General features: G+C 45.8%; 1 protein-coding gene across 1 annotated transcript in view; it reads right to left on the bottom strand.

The window, feature by feature from the left end:
- Positions 1-18,352, bottom strand: part of DNAJC7 (DnaJ heat shock protein family (Hsp40) member C7) — a 468,661-nt gene that overhangs the window by 186,269 nt on the left and 264,040 nt on the right. Inside the window, exon 8 of the mRNA XM_078645431.1 lies at positions 17,854-18,018. Coding sequence (XP_078501557.1) covers positions 17,854-18,018 — 165 coding nt within the window. The remainder of the gene's footprint in view (positions 1-17,853; positions 18,019-18,352) is intronic.

Below are 18,352 nucleotides of genomic sequence, written 5' to 3'. Positions count from 1 at the left end.
TGTCTGTCTCTTTGTGCTTGGCTAAAAGTCAACATATACAGGCCCTGGTGAGCTTTTCCTTAGCAGTTTAAAAGATATTTGGCATTTCCCTGACTGAAATGTTTAATGGCTGTGTGTGTGTTTTCTAATGACGTGATTTGTAAGTCTTTCGTCTCATCGCTTTGCAGAGGCAAAAACAGGAACTGGGTTAAACAAGACACATTAAGTGCAAAGGAAAATGCTACCTACCCAGTATGCATCTGTTCTTGGCATGTTGAGCTGTACATTCACATGCTTTGCTTAGCCTGCCATCTAGTGTTGGGTCCCGATGTTTGCACTTTGTTTTTCTTCAAAGAAGTCCTTTCCAGTCACGAGGTAGGTGACTCCTCCTTTCAGTGATAGTGTGCATGGGTATCGACTCCATTGTTCAATTATTTTCCCGCAGAGGGTGATAATGGAGTTAGTAAGAGTAGTAGAGTTTTTTAACCCCCTGATGCATTTTTTACCCCAAAGAATACCTCCCCCTTCCCCACCCCTGCTTAGCAACCCACTACCTACCCCCACCCCTACCCCATAACTACCTGCAGGTCCCCCCATTGACCCAACTGCCGCTGTGATGGCAGCTAAGAAGCGGAGTCAACTGCCCCGAGGATCCGGGTATTCAAAAACACTCAAGCTCAAATATACAAGACCGCGTATACCAGAAAAAAAACAGCGGTCCGCGGTCCACCATCAACAGCCCGGACCCTCAAGCAGCACTCCTCCGCACTGGCGGTGTCAATCCGCAAACTATATAAATGTGAGGTATAGCAAGGTTGCTATGATTTATTGTAGAGGCTTTATAGATAGGAAAATACACTTTATAAAATGTACCAAGTAAAATGTTTGATATGGAATGTGGCGGACTTAAACAGCAGGATTAAAAGGAGTCTTGTGTATGAGGAACTTAGGATGTACAATCCTCAAATTGCGGTTATTACTGAGACTCATAGCATATAAGGATAAAAAATTGCTTAAACAATTGGGATATGATATTATGGTGTGTACTGAATTCAATGCTTCAATCCGGGGGGTGGCAATACTAAAACAAACATCTGAAGGTTGAAATACGTAGAACATTAACTGATAAGGCGGGCAGGTGGGCAATCGTACAGATAATACTGGAAGGCTGTAATTATACAATATGTGGGGTTTATGCGTCAAATCAGGATGAACCAAAAATTGACCAGATTAATATGGAATTCCTCGCATGGGACGGGGAATACATTGTGCTTGGAGACTTTAACTGTATTATGAATTATAATTTAGATACTACCAGAAAAAGCTCGTTTCAGAGAATGAGGAAAACTAGGGCTGCAATTATAGATCTTGCAGCAATCCATCTTCTTAAAGATGCTTGGAGATGTTTATACCCCAATATAGCCGGCTACACGTACTATTCCGCAGCACATAAATTATGCTCACGCATAGATATGGTTTGGGTCTCAGATTTTATTCTTGGAACTAGCTCTATAGCAATTTGTCCAAGGGTAACCTCGGACCACAATCCGATCCTTTTAACATTTGAGGTTACAACAGTGAGACCTTCTCCTCGCCTTTTTTCATTTCCCAGATATTTATTCATGGATCTTAATTTTGTGAACCAACTTAAAGAGCATATAAAGAAATTTATTGATATAAATATGTATTCTGCTCGACCTTCGACAGTATGGGATGCATGTAAGGCAAGCATACGGGGATTCACACAGCAGTTTATATGGCGGCAAAATAAAGAGCGCCAATGCCAAAATGAGAAAATGCTTGCGGAAATACTCAATATTGAACATCAAATATCTGAAGCTTCAGTAATTGGGGTAACTAATGTGGATACGTTAAGCTTCAAACTAATTGAACTTTAACGCAGCTTTAAAAAAAATTCTTAGGGCAAAGAGTATTAGTAAATTAAAGAAATATCAACTTGACCAATATGAAAATGGCGATAAGATTGGTAAAGTCTTAGCTTATAAAGTGGCTGAAGACCGATCTCAGAATGTTATCAAGGAAATTAAAGGGGATAATAACCAATTGTTTTTAGATCCCAAATTAATATTGCAACAGTTTGCATTGTTCTATCAAAATCTTTATACACCAGAAACCGTAGTCACGGAGGATAATATCAAAAATTATATTGCGGTAAAAAGAGTTAAAACTATGGAGCCTGAACAATCTGATCAACTTGCGGCAGATATCACAACGGCAGAAATTAGAAATGCTATCAACTCCTTAGCAGCTGGCAAAGCTGTAGGTGAGGACTCTATTCCTTTGGAATTATTTAAATACTGTATGGAGGAATTGATACCGCTATTAATTCAAGTGATTCATGCTATTGGCAATGGGGAGCAGGCACCAAAGTCTTGAAACCTCACCCCAATTTTTTTTTTTTTAAAAAGGGCAAACCGCCTCAGGAGAGAGGCTCCTATAGACCAATCTCGGTCATTAATAGTGATGCTAAAATCTTTGCAAAAACACTGGCAACTAGGTTGGCACCATTAATGTCTCAGCTTGTATCTTCCCAGCAACATGGGTTTATCCCAAAACGAGATACTACAGCACATATTAATATGGCCATCTCTGCTTTTGATGCTGCACGGACCCAGTTAACTCCACTCGGTATGATTTTATTAGATGCAGAGAAGGCATTCGACCGAGTGGGGTGGGGCTTTTTATGGGCTGCATTGCAGGCGTCCAATCGCTGTACGATAATCCTATGGGCAAGGTATGTTACATGGGAAATTGCTCCTCTACTTTTTCAATCAGGAGAGGGACGCGGCAGGGGTGTCCTTTGTCACCCCTGCTATTCGCTTTGGGTATGGAACCTTTTTAGATTGCACTTCAGAGCCAGGCTTTAATTTGCCCTTTTTTAAATGGTTCAAACTCTCTTGATATTACTGTGTATGCAGATGTTGCAGTTTTTTCTACCAATGTGTTTCAATCTATGAAGGGTATTATAGCAGAAGCAGGGAAATATGGCTTAGTTTCAGGCTATCGACTCAATACCAGCAAAACTCAGCTTATTATGAATCATCAACCATCAGCCCCGGTTTCAAGGATATGTGATGTAGCAACTTATTTGGGGGTAAAAATCTCCTCGAATATTGATTTAATTGTGGCATTGAATTATGAACCGTTACTAAAAGAGACTGCTATGCTATTCAAGAAGTGGCATAAGCTACCGCTTAGCATTATTGGCCGAATAAACTTGGTCAAGATGAAAATATTACCAAAATATCTATATCTTTTTCGTTCGATTCCCTTACGGGTAAATAATTCTTATTTTCTTAGACTAGAGGGTATTATTAGCACTTTTACATGGGGGTATAAGAAAGCCTGACGGGCTGTGTCTTCACTTAAACTTCCTTTTAATCAAGGAGGACTGGCTCTTCCGGATATTAAACTTTATTATTGGTCGGCTTTTTTGACCCGCTTTCGTAGCCTGCTGATCCCCGATAAATGCTTATATTTCCATAGATTTTTGTTAGGACTGGATGCAAATATGTTTCTTTATAGGCTAAACGACCCCAATTACTTTAAGCGGGGTAAAGTTTAAGACGGTACGGGATACAGTTAATATTTGGCGCTCCATTCTGGTTAAGAGTAAGGTCTCTCTTTTTCATTATAAAACACCCTTGTGGTGTAATCCGGGTTTACTGGCAATTTTTCAGGATTCAGCTTGTCGTTTACTATCTGACTCTGGCATTAAAATATTGGGTGATCTATATGACCACAAGGGATTTATGGTATTTGAGCGACTGAAGAGGTGTTATAACTTGCCGGAGGTGGCTCGGTTTAAATGCTATCAGATTAAGGATTATTTAGTGAGAAAATTAGAGTTTACCACTGTATCCGATTCTGAAGTTTGGAATTGTATCTATAGAGAAGCAGATAAAGCTCTGATTAGCATAGGGTATAAGATCTTTTCTGGCTATAATACTAACGATATTACAAAATTAGCTGAGAAATGGAGTAGAAAGCTGGCAATGAATGTACCATCAGATTTGATTACTTCGTCTCTTAATAGCTTAAATTTATCTGTTCAATCTTCAAGTCTTAAACTACAGCTGTTTAAAACCGTATGCCAACTTTATTATACCCCCGAGAGGATTCTTAAATGGGCAACAAATTATAACTTCAGTGATCGTACGAAATGCCCAAAATGTGATTTAAGTGGAGCTGATATTATTCAAATGTTTGTTTCCTGCCCGCATCTTATTGAATTCTGGGATGGAGTAACTAAAGTGGTTTCTGATAGACTTGCTAGTTCTATTACATTTTCATCAATGGATGTGTTGGTGGGCATATCGGGGGGTAATAGTGCATTATGTGATTTGCTGAACATTTTAGTTACATGTGCAAGGTTGGTTATTGCTAGAGTTTGGGTTAAAAAAAAAAACCACCAACGGTTATGGAGTGGTGGAGCCTTGTTAAGGAAATATATAATATGGAGCATGCTCTTTACAGACGAAACGGAAAGTGGATAGAATGTGGGGATTAATAATGTCTTAATAACAGTCTCTTTCTCCTCTTTTTTCTTTCTTTTGTAGTATTTTTGTGGCTGGCCTCTACTGTGCTTATGATTTATGTATTCTCTTGCTTTGGATATGTTAATTCATTGATCTTGCTCAAAGTGTATGTAGACATTTATTGCTTCTTTTTGTTTTTTTTGTTCCCCTTGATGCAAATAAAAATATATAAAAAAAAAAAGTAAGAGTAGTAGAAAGATGTCCATGTATATATTGTATTGTAATTGCATTTATATAGCGCTTACTATCCAGGACGAGGCGTCTAATCGCTTTTCGGTGGGTAGCACGCTACTCGTATCTAAGTAAGATGTCACTGCAACAGGTATAGGTAACCGGGTGGGGGGGCAGGTAGGCACATATGAATCTTAAGCTCTACATGCCAAGAACAGATGCATACTGGGTAATGAATATGCTACTTACCAGTATGCATCTGTTCTTGGCATGTAGGGCTGCTGACATTCATATCTATAGCATAGATCGCCGCCTAGTGTTGGGTCCGGATGATTGCACCTTGTTGTCCTGGAAGAGTCTTGGAAGTATCACGAGATAGGTGGCTCCTCCCCTGGACTACAGTGCACATGGGCATCGACTCCATCCTTAGATTGTTTTTAGCCATTGTGGCAAAGATGGAGTGCAATAGTGTAAACGATGACCATGTCTAAGAGTATGTGTAAGAAGAAGAAGTCTGCAACCGCTACGGGCGCCGGGGAGGAGGGCGGGTGATATGAATGTCAGCAGCCCTACATGCCAAGAACAGATGCATACTGGTAAGTAGCATATTCAGTTCCAGGCATGTGGGCTGCTGAATTCATATCTATAGCATAGAATACATAGCAGTCCCGCCATTAACGGCGGCTGCCCGTGCCAGTTGCAGAAGCTTGAAAAAGTGTCCTAAGAACAGCCTGCCCTACAGCTGCCTGCTGCTTGGAATGTACGTCTACACAGAAATGCTTAGTGAACGTATGTGGTGTAGACCATGTGGCTGCTCTACATATGTCTTCCAAAGGAATATTGCCGAGGAACGCCATGGAGGCCCCCAACTTGCGAGTGGAGTGGGCCCTGGGGGGAATCGTTAAAGTACGCTTTGCCTTGTGATAGCAAATCTGAATGCACTTAACTATCCATCTGGCAATTCCTGCTTTGGAAATGGGGTTGCCTTTGTGCTGGGCTGAGAAGGCAACAAAGAGCTGTTGTGTCTTTCTGAAATCTTTTGTTCTGTCAATATAGTACATTAACGCTCTTTTGACATCAAGAGTGTGGAGCATTCGTTCGGCAACTGTTTCAGGGTTTGGAAAGAATGCGGGCAGTTCTATGGTTTGATTGATATGAAACTGCAACACCACCTTTGGGAGAAACATAGGGTTAGTGCGCAGCACAACTCTGTTGGAATGAATCTGAATAAATGGCTCTTGTACAGTGAGCGCCTGCAGCTCACTGACTCTCCGTAGAAAAGTAATGGCAATTAGAAAAGCTACTTTCCATGTTAAGAATTGAATCTCACAGGAATGTAGAGGCTCAAAAGGTGGGCCCATCAGCCTGGTGAGGACCACGTTGAGGTTCCACACCGGAGCTGGCGGGGTCCTGGGAGGGATGACGCGCTTCAGGCCTTCCAGGAAGGCTTTAATGGCAGGCACTCTGAAGATTGAGAGATGCTGCCTGTTTTGGAGATAAGCCGCTATGGCGGATAAGTGTATCCGAATGGAAGCATATGCTAGATTGCATTTGTAGAGATGTAACAAATAGCAGATGATATCAGGAATGGATGCATCTAGCGGGTTGATATTGTGACCAGTACAGTAAATGACAAACCGCTTCCATTTCGCTGCATAGCAAGCTCGGGTAGTGGGCTTACGTGCCTCCCGGATGATGTCCATGCATTCAGGGGGCAGATTAGGGTAGCCAAACTCTAAGACCTCAGGAGCCAGATCGCCAGGTTGAGCTGTTGCGGGTCTGGATGCGGAATGTCTCCATGGTTCTGCGTCAAAAGCCTGGGTGTGAGGCGCAGCCTTTGATGCGGCACCACGAAAAGTTCTAGAAACGTGGTGTACCATGGTTGGCGGGCCCACGTTGGAGCAACCAGGATGAGCGTCATCGAGTGTTGCTTGAGCTTTCTTGCCACCAGCGGGATTAGAGGTGCTGGGGGAAAAGCGTACGCAAATTTGCCTGACCAGTTCATACATATCGCATTGCCTTGCGACTGTGGGTGAGGGAACCTGGCGGCAAAGTTTTGGCATTTTGCGTTTTCCTTTGTGGCAAACAGGTCTATCTCTGGATGACCCCACTGCTGGAAGTACGGGCGGAGTACTGATGGATGTAACTCCCACTCGTGCATTTGATGGCTGTACCTGCTGAGCAGATCCGCCATTTGATTGTCCTTGCCCGGGAGGTGTTCCGCCATGAGGAAGATGTTCCTCTGAATGGCCCACTTCCACATGCTCTGAGCCAGATGAGACAACTGTGGAGAGTGTGTACCTCCCTGCTTTTGGATGTAGTACATGGCGGTCATGTTGTCCGTCCGGATCAACACGACCTTGTTGCACAGATGCACTTTGAAGGACTTCAATGCCATGAAGATCTCCATCAGTTCTAAGTAGTTGATGTGCATCTTCTGTTGCTGCGTCGTCCATAGTCCCTGCACGGTGTAGTGGAGCACATGAGCTCCCCACCCTTGGAGAGATGCGTCCGTCGTCAGGATGATCTGTGGCACAGGCTCTTGAAACGGTCGGCCCTTGCAAAGGTTGTGTGGATTCCACCAATGCAGAGAGCTGTATGCCCGACCGGTCACCAACACTAGGTCTTTCAACTGTCCGTGAGCCTGATTCCACTGACGTGCCAAGCACTCTTGTAGTGGACGCATATGTAGCCTCGCGTGCGGGACTATGAATATGCAGGAGGCCATCATGCCTATCAACTGAGTGAACACTCTCGCAGGCAGTGAGTGTTGTGGTCTGAACTTTAGGATTAGCGACTGCATGTTGCTTTTCCTCGCTGGGTTTGGCTGAGCCGTAGCCGCCAAAGTGTCTATCATCGCGCCCAAATACTGCCGCACATGTGCTGGCTGAAGGTGCGACTTTGGATAGTTGAGCGAAAACCCCAGACTGTGAAGAAGGTGAATGGTGTGGGACATGTCGGCCGCGCACTGCTGGGCCGACTTTGCTTGAACAAGCCAGTCGTCCAGGTAAGGGTAGACATGGACGTTCTGTCTCCTGAGGTGCGCCGCCACCGTCGCCAGACATTTGGTAAACACTCTGGGGGCTGTGGTCACCCCGAAAGGAAGGACTTTGAATTGGTAGTGCTTGTTCTGAATGGTGAACCTGAGGTATTTCCTGTGGGAGGGGTGGAGTGGGATGTGAAAGTATGCATCCTTGAGGTCTAAGGTTGCGAGAAAGTCTCCCTTGTTCAGCAATGGAAGAACCTGTTGCAGTGTTAGCATGTGGAAATGTTCTGAGAGGATGTACCGGTTCAGGGGCCGTAGGTCTAGAATCGGTCGGAGTGTGCCGTCCTTTTTTGGGATTAAGAAGTACAGGGAATATACCCCTGTGCCTTCTTCCTCCACTGGCACGAGCTCTATTGCGCCCTTTTGCAGCATGGCCAGAACCTCCTGCTACAATAAGTGCAAATGCTCTTGTGACATAGGACGGTGTTTTGGGGGCATGTTGGGTGGAGTGTCCGTCAGCTCTAAACAATAGCCGAACTGGATAAGTTGCTTGACCCACCTGTCTGTGGTGATGGACTGCCACACTGACAGGAACCGCTGGAGTCTCCCCCCCGACAGGTGTTGGGTGGTCGGGGGGCAGTGACAGGGAGTCACTGCTAGTTGGTGGCAGAGGAACGGGAACTGTTGTTGCCTCTGCCCCTGCCCTTGGAGCTGTTGCCCCGGTATCCTCCTCTACTCTGTTTGGGGTAGGTTGACTGCGCCCCACTTTTGTTGAACTGCGTCTGCTGTGACATTTGGCCTCTGGTAACACCCAGATTGCCTGAGCGACGAAAAGTGTTCCCACGAAACTGCTGTGACTGGAGAGCCCCCATGGACTTGGCAGTCTCAGTATCTTTTTTAATTTTCTCCAGTGTGGTGTCGACCTCAGGATCAAACAGTCTGTCTGGGTTGACTGGTTGGTTGAGGATGATTGTCTGTATCTCTGGCTTGAACCCGGAAATTCGGAGCCAAGCCTGTCTCCTCAACATCACGCTAGTATTGATCGCTCTAGCCGCTGTATCAGCAACGTCAAGGGCGCACTTGATAGCAGCATTGGAAATGAGTTTGCCCTCTTGTATAAGCATCTCAGCCCCCTCCTTGTATTGGTCTGGCAGGTGTTGCAACAGGGTCTCTAGGGTGTCATAATGTGCCCTGTCGTATCTGGCCAACAGCGCCTGTGTGTTTGAAATGCGCCAGATGTTGGCCGCCTGTGCTGCTACCCTCTTCCCTGACGCCTCCAGCACTTTTGACTTTTTGTCCGGGGGAGGAGCTTCACCCGTGGTTTGAGAGTTAGCTCGTTTGCGAGCATTAGAGACCACCAAAGAGTCCAGCGGCAATTGGCCCCGTATGTATGTTGGATCGCCAGGTGCCGGTCTGTATTTCTTCTCAATCCGAGGGTTAACAACCCTTGCTCTCGTGGGTTCCTTAAAAATGTCCGCAGCATGCCTTAGGACCCCCTTCAGCATGGGAAGAGTTTTCACAGTTTTTTCTGCAGTTGAGAAAGTGTCAAAAAGGAAGTCAGCTTCCACAGGGTCAGCATGCATATCCACATCATGGTTCTTAGCTGCCCTTTCTATCAAAGCATGAAATGCTGTGGAATCCTCGGTGGGAGACGTCTTGATGTTGAACACCTGAGGGTCAAGGGTTGGCTGCTGATCCCCCTGATCACCTGTGTCCACCCACGAGTCCTGCTGCTCATCAGGCTCAGTGTGGGCTGGGAAATTATACTCCTCATCTTGCTCCTCCCCATCTTCTCCATCTGAATAGGTGGCCGATGGCGTTGCCCCCCTTGCAGGGTGCTGGATGCTGTGTTCAACCAGCACAGGAGTATCCTCTTCAGGCCTTTTGCGTTTCAGGGGAATCCTGAAGGCCTCCAAAGGCTGTGACGCCGTAATTTTCCTTTTCAGAAGCGTTAGCTCCCCGGTATCGGCGTCGATGTACTGCTCCGACTGCTCAGACAAAGAGTGTTGCGGACGCGTGAAACCCCCAGCAGGGGGGAGTCGACTTCGACCTCTCCGGGCCCTTGGGCACCGGTCGTGGTGCAAAGGCCTTCGGTGCCACCTTAGGTGGTAGCGTGAACAGGATCTGTTTCGAAGCCGGTGGCGTCGGGACAGTGTTTTTTGCGGCGGAAGGGATCTCCGGTCCCGACGCGGAAGCTCTGTCCTTAATACGTTTTAGAGAGTCCGAGACCTGTTTGGTGAAGGAAGCGGACGGCTTCGTAGACCCGACCGATGTCTTCGGTCCACCTCCAGACTCGGGCGCCGACACCTTCTGCGCATCTGATTGAGGTGCACTGCGATCCCTGACCACAGCAGTGGACGTGGAAGCCGACGACTTCGCCACGGCAACCTTGACCTTTGGCGCCGCAGTGCTAGACTTCGGCTTCGCGCCCTTTACAGCCGTTGTGTCGACAGGCCTGGTGGATTTCGGCTCGACGGCCTTAGCGTGAACGGCCTCACCCGTTCTCTTGGGCCTCGGGTCGTCTGTTGCGCTCGGCACCGAATCGACGGTCCTTCGTGAGCTGGGGTCCCCGACCACCTTCGCCGCCGTTGAGGGTGCGACACTTTTCTTTGGCTTCGAGGCCACCGAAGACGACGGCGTCGATGGGGGAGCAGTCGTCTTCAGTTTCGATGGTGCGTCGGCCATCTTAGTTGGTGTCGATACCGACAGTTTCGGTTTCGATTTAGGTAATGGCGGCTCCGCCGAAGTGTCCGTGGCCGGGCCGGAAGGCGGGCCGTGGATATTGGTGTAGGGTCTAGGGTAAGGCCATGTGGCGATCCTTCGACCCGAGCCTTAGTAAAAGTACGAACGGGGTATAGCTCTTCCTCCGAGCTATCTTCCATGGCCCCGTAGGCCTCCTCGTCGTCTCCTCCCTCCTCGACTATTTCCTCCACGTCCTGTCCCTCTGCGTCCGCTTCGTAGTCGGACTCAACGACCACCGAAGGAGGCGAAACTTGAAGATGGACCTGTTGCTCGTCCGCTTCTTCATTGACGAAGATGTCCACCGGAGCCGAGCGCCGGGCCTCTAGGCGCGCCTAAGTTTGATGGTTTTCTTCGACCTAAACCTGGAACAGGCCATGCAGTTGGCCTCGTCGTGGTCCGGCGAAAGGCATTTGTTGCAGACCAGGTGGACGTCGATGTGTGGGTATTTGGATCCACACACGGGACAGTGTTTGAATGGACTTCGTTCCATGCCGTCGAAGTCTTGCTGCGTCGACTGGGCCTCGATCCTCGAAGTATCACGACTCACGGGATATCCGACTGGAAAAGTTGGATTTAAGTGAGGCACCGAACGCGAACAATACAGACGGGTAAAAGAAGGCCTTTTGGCCTTGAAAAAATAAGTTTTTGTCGATTCCGAACCGGAGTTAACGAAACCACATCCGAACCCAATGGCGGAAAAAAACAATCTAAGGATGGAGTCGATGCCCATGCGCACTGTAGTCCAGGGAGGAGTCACCTATCTCGTGATACTTCGAAGACTCTTCCAGGACAACAAGGTGCAATCATCCGGACCCAACACTAGGCGGCGATCTATGCTATAGATATGAATTCAGCAGCCCACATGTCTCGAACGTAGCATTTTCCGTTCGAGGCATGTGAGCTGTAGATCACATGCTTTGCATAGACTATACAGCAGTGATGAAAAACAAGTTACTTACCTGTAACCGTAGTTCTCCAGTATTGGAAGCTTTCATAGATTCACATAACTGAATCATTCCCCGTTGTCGAGACGGGAATCTCCGGTATATAAAAAAACAATGCTTAGTTGGATAGCAAACTGAAAAGAGGCCTAGCTAGGCCCATTTCCCTTTTGCAACCGATAACCTTCGTAATGTCAAAGAGACCAAACTTGTCCCTGAACCAATCAGAGTATCTCACATTTGAGAAATCCTTTAGCCCCTCAGATTTTCTACTGTACGTTGTGCTAGGGAGCCTCCTTTGAGCTCTGCTCAAATTCTACTTTTTCAACCTCATTTGAGAACTTGGTTCTTAGAAATTCATCTGGACTTTTACTTCTCTGGACTGTCTTCAGCTTCATTCTTCAGAGAATGGCTGGAAAGGAGAAGATACGTTTATTTAGAGACTGTGCCACTTGTTCCAAGAAGAGGCTCTATACTGATGACCCTCCTACGGACTGTATTTACTGTCTATACCCGGATCACCAGGCCAAAGACTGTAAGGTATGTCGCACTTTTTCAAGTAAGACCCTGAGGGATCGTGAAGGGCGCCTTTTGATATGGCTTCAAAAGCTAAAGACCAGAAAGGAGGTTATCTCCAGTGATAGTGATGAGGCATCCTACTAAACATCTAGGAGATCTCCCAAATTGGTGGCTGACCTGTAGTTGTTGCAGTCGTTTGAAATAGTTTATGTAAAGCTGCTTGGCCCACACTAGCTTACTGACTTGCTAACACATCTACACAAAAGTGTTTTGTGAATGTGTGTGGTGTAGACCATGTTGCAGCTTTGCAAATGTCATCTATGGGTATATTTCCTAAAAATGCCATAGAAGTCACTAGTTTACATGTGGAGTGCACTCTAAGGGAAATTGTCAATGTTTGTTTTGCTTTTTCATGGCATGTTTGAATGCACTTGACTATCCACCGTGCAATACCGGATTTTGATATGGGATTGCCTTTATGTGGTGGAGCAAAAGCCACAAATAGTTGTTTTGTATTACGGAAAGGTTTTGTCCTTTCTATGTAGTAGAGTAATGCTCTTTTCACATCTAAGGTGTGTAGAGCACGATCTGCCACAGAATCTGGTTAAGGGAAGAACACAGGCAACTCAATAGATTGGTTAATATGAAAGGCGGAAATTACCTTTAGTAGAAATTTAGGGTTGGTCCGAAGAACCACTTTGTTTTGTGTACTTGTAAAAATGGTTCTTCTATGGTTAGTGCCTGAATCTCACCCACTCTTCTTAGTGATGTGATAGCTATGAGGAAAGCTACCTGCCAAGTGAGAAATGGCAACTCACATCTGTGCAATGGCTCAAAAGGTGGACCAATCAGTCTGGTGAGGACAATGTTGAGATTCCACACTGGAGCAGGTGTGGCTGTAATAAATAACATATAATGTTTTGAACTGAAGCAACAAGCGGGTTGATTTGATCATTATTACAGTATATGACGAACTGCTTCTACTTTGACGCGCAGCAACCTCTTGTGGTAGGACGTCTAGCCTCTATGATAATATTCATGCATCTGGCGTGAGATTGAGGTAGCCGAACTCTAAGACTATAGGTGTCAGATCGCAAGATTGAGATGACTGGGATCTGGATGTCTCATCTCTCCATGGCTCTGCGTGAGGAGAGATAGGGTGTAAGATGTAGTTTTTGGTGAGGAACTACTGAGAGCTCTAATAGGGTGGTGAACCAGGGTTGACGAGCCCATGTGGGAGCAACTAGGATGAGTGTCAGGGACGCCTGTGAGTTTCTGAACCACTAATGGCATGTGTGGGAGAGGTGTGTAGCGAACAGATCTATGTCTGGGAAGCCCCACATCTGAAAGAATGGGAGGAGAACTCGAGGGTGGAGTTCCCACTCGTGGATCTGTTGTCTTTGAAGACTGAGCAGATCTGCAGTTTCATGGTTTACTCCTGTAAGGTGTTCTGTGGGGAGATACATTTTGTGACGTATAGCCCACCTCCAGATGGTCAGTGCTAGTTGTGACAGCTGGAGAGAGTGTGTCCCTCCCCCTGTTTCTGTATGTAGTATATAGCTGTCATGTTTGTACGTATCAGGACAGCTTTGCCTACTAGATGAACCTGAAATGCCTTGAGCGCTAGAAAAATCGCTAGCAGCTCTAGATGATTTATGTGAAGCTGCTTTTGCTGTATGCTCCACATGCCCTGAATTGTGTGCGTTTGGAGATGAGGTCCCAACCACTGAGCGAAGCGTCTGCTGTTAGCACCATCTGTGGAACAGGATCGATGAAGTACCGCCGTTTTGAAAGGTTTTGTGGACACACTAGATCTGATAACAGACCCTAAGCCTGGTTCCACGGACATGCTAAGCATTCCTGAAGGGGACGCATTTGAAGTCTTGCGTAGGGGACTATTAGGATACAAGACGCCATCATCCCCAGTAACTGCATGAACACTCGAGCTGGCAATGAGTGTTGAGGCTGAAACAGAGAGTAGAGTCTGCATATTGCGGATTCTGTCTGGATTGGAGTAGGCCAGAGCCTTTTATGTAGCTATAGTGGCTCACAAATACGCTTGCGTTGTAGTTGGTTTGAGATGGGACTTGGACAGATTTACTGTGAATCAAAGATCGTGGAGCAACTGCACTGTTTTGTGAGTGTGACGTAGATAGCTTTGTTGCGAGCTGGCTTTTATGAGTCAGTCGTCTAAGTATGGGAATTTGGAAATGTGTTGTCCTCGTAAATGAGCTGAGACTACTGGCAGGCATTTGGTGAAAACCCTGGGTGCGGTGGTTACTCTGAATGGGAGTACCTTGAATTGATAGTGCTGGTCCCCTACCATGAACTCGAGGTATTTACAGGGAGCAGGGTGTATTGGGATATGGAAATAGGCGTCCTTTGAGTCCAGAGTGGACAGAAAATCGCCTTGTTGAAGGAGCGGGAGCACTTGTTGGAGTGTCACCATATGAAAGTGGTCCGACTGAATAAACAGATTTAGTTCTCTGAGGTCTAGTATAGGCCTGAGAGAGCGGTCATTCTTGAGAATTAAGAAGTACAGAGTATACACCGGCCCATTGATATAGTAATGGGACTGGTTCTATAGCTCCTTTTTCTAACAGTGAGAGAACTACTTGTTTGAGAACGTTGAGATGCTCTTGTGACATTGCGTGTGATCTTGGAAGAATGTTTGGGGAGTGTCTGTAAGCTCCAGGCAGTAACCATATTGGATCATTTGTAGAGCCCATTTGTCTGAGGTGATTGTATTCCAGACAGGTAGAAATTGGGAGAGACGTCCCCTGACAGGAGTGGAATGATATGGGGTAGCGGAAGGAAGTCACTGTTTGTTGTTTGCGGGGGAAGTGCGTGTTGAGTTGCCTCTGCCTCTTCCCTTACCATAGTCATCTCTAAATCCACCTCTAAAATAGCCTTTTGATGAGGGCGATTGGTTGTTGCCGTTGTAAGAGAAGGAGGGATTCTCTGTGGAAATATTTTTGGAGCCACCCCTGTAAAAGGAGCGACGAAAGGATCCCCTATTTGAAGGTAATTGTAAAGCCTGCAACCTCAGTGTCCTTCATTTTTTCTAGCAAAGTGTCCACTGTTGGACCGAAGAGGTGTTTTTTGTCAAATGGTTGGTTGAGAATAGAGGCTTGAACCTCGGGTTTGAATCCTGGAATTCTCAATCGACCAAGCATGCATGCATGCGTAGCAGTACGCTGGTGTCCACTGCGTGGGCTGCTGCGTCTAAGGCGAATAAGGTCATTAGCCTTTGATTTGTGTTCATCAGGCAGGAACTGCATTCGTTTCTCTAGCTCATCGTAATGAGCCCCGTCATAGTGAGCTAACAAAACTGGCGCATTAGCAGTGTGCGAATGATTGTCCGCTTGCGACGCTACCCTTTTGCCCACGTCATCAATTAATTTTGACTCCTTCTCAGGAGGAGGGGGCTCACCAGTAGTCTGTGAGTTAGCTCTCTTGCGAACGTTGGAAACTACAAGAGAGCCTAAAGGCAGCTGACCTTTGAAATAAGTGTGTCAGTAGGTGCTGGCTTATATTTTTTCTCCACCCTGGGTGTAATAATTCTTACCCTCACAGGATCTTTAAAAATCTCATCTGTATGCTTAAGCATTGGTAGTGTGTGAGTAGCTCTCAGAGAGGAACTTAAGGTTTCGAATAAGAAATCCTCTTCTACAGCCTCTTTATGTAGCCCCATCCCAGTATAAGCACCCCTGTTAGTAGCTCTTTGGATCCCATGTTGTTGTCGGGTTGTGAGGGTTTGGACGGATATAGATCCGGACCGATATCAGTGTTCGGATCAGTGTCATATTCTTCCCTATTGTTCAGTATCCTGTAGCATATCCTCATCCCCATCCTGTGGGTCAGGGGGTCAGGTGATAGAGGTGAATTTGTGGGTGGGAGGAGTACATTCGGATGAGTGGGCGAAGGAGTTGGAATGCAATTTGGAGAAGGGTTAGTACCCACATTTTTTCTCTTTAGAAAAATGTGGTAATCCTCCTGTAGGCCCATCTTCCTCTTCTCAGGTAATTTGGCATGAATATGTCCGGCTTCTGGATTTATTACCAGTTTTTTGTTTCGGATCCGAAGGTGGAACGCCGGACCAAGGCTCTTTCGGTAGAGTCTTTCTCTTTGGTCAGTGTTTTTGGTTTAGAAAGTTAAGGATCCGAAGATTTACTCTTCGGTAACAATGGAATGGTTACCACAACATGCTTTGGTTTCGACGCCGAAGGCTTCGGCTCAGCTCCGGCACGGGGCAGACTCGAGCCAGAGCCAGAAGGCTTTTCCTTGTGTTTCAGCACCGGGTCCGAGGGCCGGCATCCAAAACTTTTGCTCGGTGTCGACCTTGGCCGGAAGGTGGAGGAGGAACTGGAGCCTTTTTCTTCTTGTGTTGCTGGGGCAAGGTGGTTTCTGTACTCACGGTACGCTGACCTGGTGTAACTTGCTCCTCTTTTTCCATATCGGAGTCGCCCTCAGATCCGGAGATATACTATGCTTCTTCTTCGGCTCCTTGAGCGTGGAATTCTTCTCTGTCTGAATCTTTGCCGAAGATGTCCGGTGCAGAGCAGCTCTGATGTTGCACTTCGTGACGTTGAGCCCGACGGTCACAGAGCGTCTTCTGCGATCGAAACGATCGGCATGCGTCGCAGTCTTTTTTGTAGTGTTCCGGGGATAGGCAGAGGCTGCCACTTTGTGGAAGTCGGTGCGCGGAAACTACGCGGGACACCAGAGTCAGAGCTTGAATGGAGTCCCTTTCATCGACTGCTAGCAAGCTCTGCCGGGTAGGCCCGTCACGAGTTTTCCGATCGAAGACCTCGGAGTCGAAACGATATGAGGAAAATGGGAAAACACGATCGAGAAACAATACCGTCAAGGGTAGGGGATTGTGCGTTGGAGGAAACCCGAGAAACGGTGCCGAACCGCAGTGCAGCAATTCAAATCCGAACCCGATGGCTGAAAAAAAAGAATCTTACAATGGAGTCGATGCCCATGCGCACTATCACAGAAACGAGGAGTCACCTACCTCGTGACTGGAAGAGACTTCTTCAAAGAAAAAAACAAAGTGCAAACATCTGGACCTAACACTAGATGGCAGGCTATGCAAAGCATGTGATCTACAGCTCACATGCCTCAAAGATAATGTTCTTTTGTGAATAATTTTAAAGGGCTAGCAATGACATACGTTTTTGTCCTGTTGATCAGACAAGAGTAATGTGCTTGTAGTCCCATAAAACGTATCATAAAAGTACCCAGCACCAAGCTTCTTTTACTATTTCTCTTTTGTTTAATACAACTGTTGATTTTAGTCTGCACCTTTGGTACCAGACTTATCCTGTCCAGTCAACAAAATACCAAGCCTCCCCTCACGGCCTAGCCTCTCTTTCAGCAAATGCTACAGCCTTCAAACATCTTTAGCTTATGCCTACTCATGTTTGCTCTCTAATGGAAAATTGGTGGCTTCATTTTACGCCGCACCATTTTCAAACTTTACTAGCCGCCACTGTCCAGAACATAGCTTTCATTAAATCCAGTCATACATATCAAAAAAGTTATCAGAACACAGAATTGATAGTTATGAGCCTTATCAATAACCAGTCTATCCAGACACATTATCAGTGCATGAAGAGTAATCTAAATCAATCTGCACTTTTTCTCATTACTTTGAAATATAGGCAACAGGTGCTGAAATGTATTTTAAGACAGGGTTTTGTGCAACAAACAGTCTAAAATGTGAAAGATTTGCTTGTGTTCTGCTTTTTGGGGAGGGGCTTCAGAATATCTGGACACGTTAGACTTCATCCTCTTTGCTGATATGTGGACATATAGAACATATAAAACAATATGAACTGTTCTGGAGACCCTAAACACAGCGGGGAATTATTTTAGCGTTGAGGATTACAAATGAAGATCTTACAATGCAAAAAGTGAATGAAAAGAATGACCGCCGTACACAAGTTACCTTTGAATTAACTGTCCCTCTATTACAATACAGTTTGGCATTTGTCTTAATGTTATTTGGGTCAATCTCGAGGGCCTCTGTATACAACTGGTAGGCTTGTTCATAATTTCCTTCTTTAAATGCTGTGTTTCCCTCTTCCTTCTTTGCTTTAAGTGCCTTAGCATTCTACAAGAGATTTAAAAAGACAATTAATAGTTCAGTTGTATTTAAAATGAATTGTAAAATTAATTTCATATTAATGAATATAATTTGTTTAAATGCAACCAAGATACCAAACATGCAGTACAAGGATGCACAGGTTAAGCAGGATTTATGCATATTTCAAAAACTGTGAAAACATTCAATCAAAATCACCTTTATATGTCCTATTTTGCAATTTTTTAATTACTATACAGACTGTAGAGGATGCTAGATGCAAAATTGTGGTAGCATTTTCTGAATGCATGTTCACCTTCCAGAGGAAGGAATATATATGCCATATACTGATATTTAAAGTCCC

The sequence above is a fragment of the Lissotriton helveticus genome, chromosome 5_1, assembly GCF_964261635.1.
Source record: "Lissotriton helveticus chromosome 5_1, aLisHel1.1, whole genome shotgun sequence".
Taxonomy (NCBI): Eukaryota; Metazoa; Chordata; class Amphibia; order Caudata; family Salamandridae; genus Lissotriton; species Lissotriton helveticus.
This window is presented reverse-complemented; position numbering and strand designations above follow the sequence as displayed.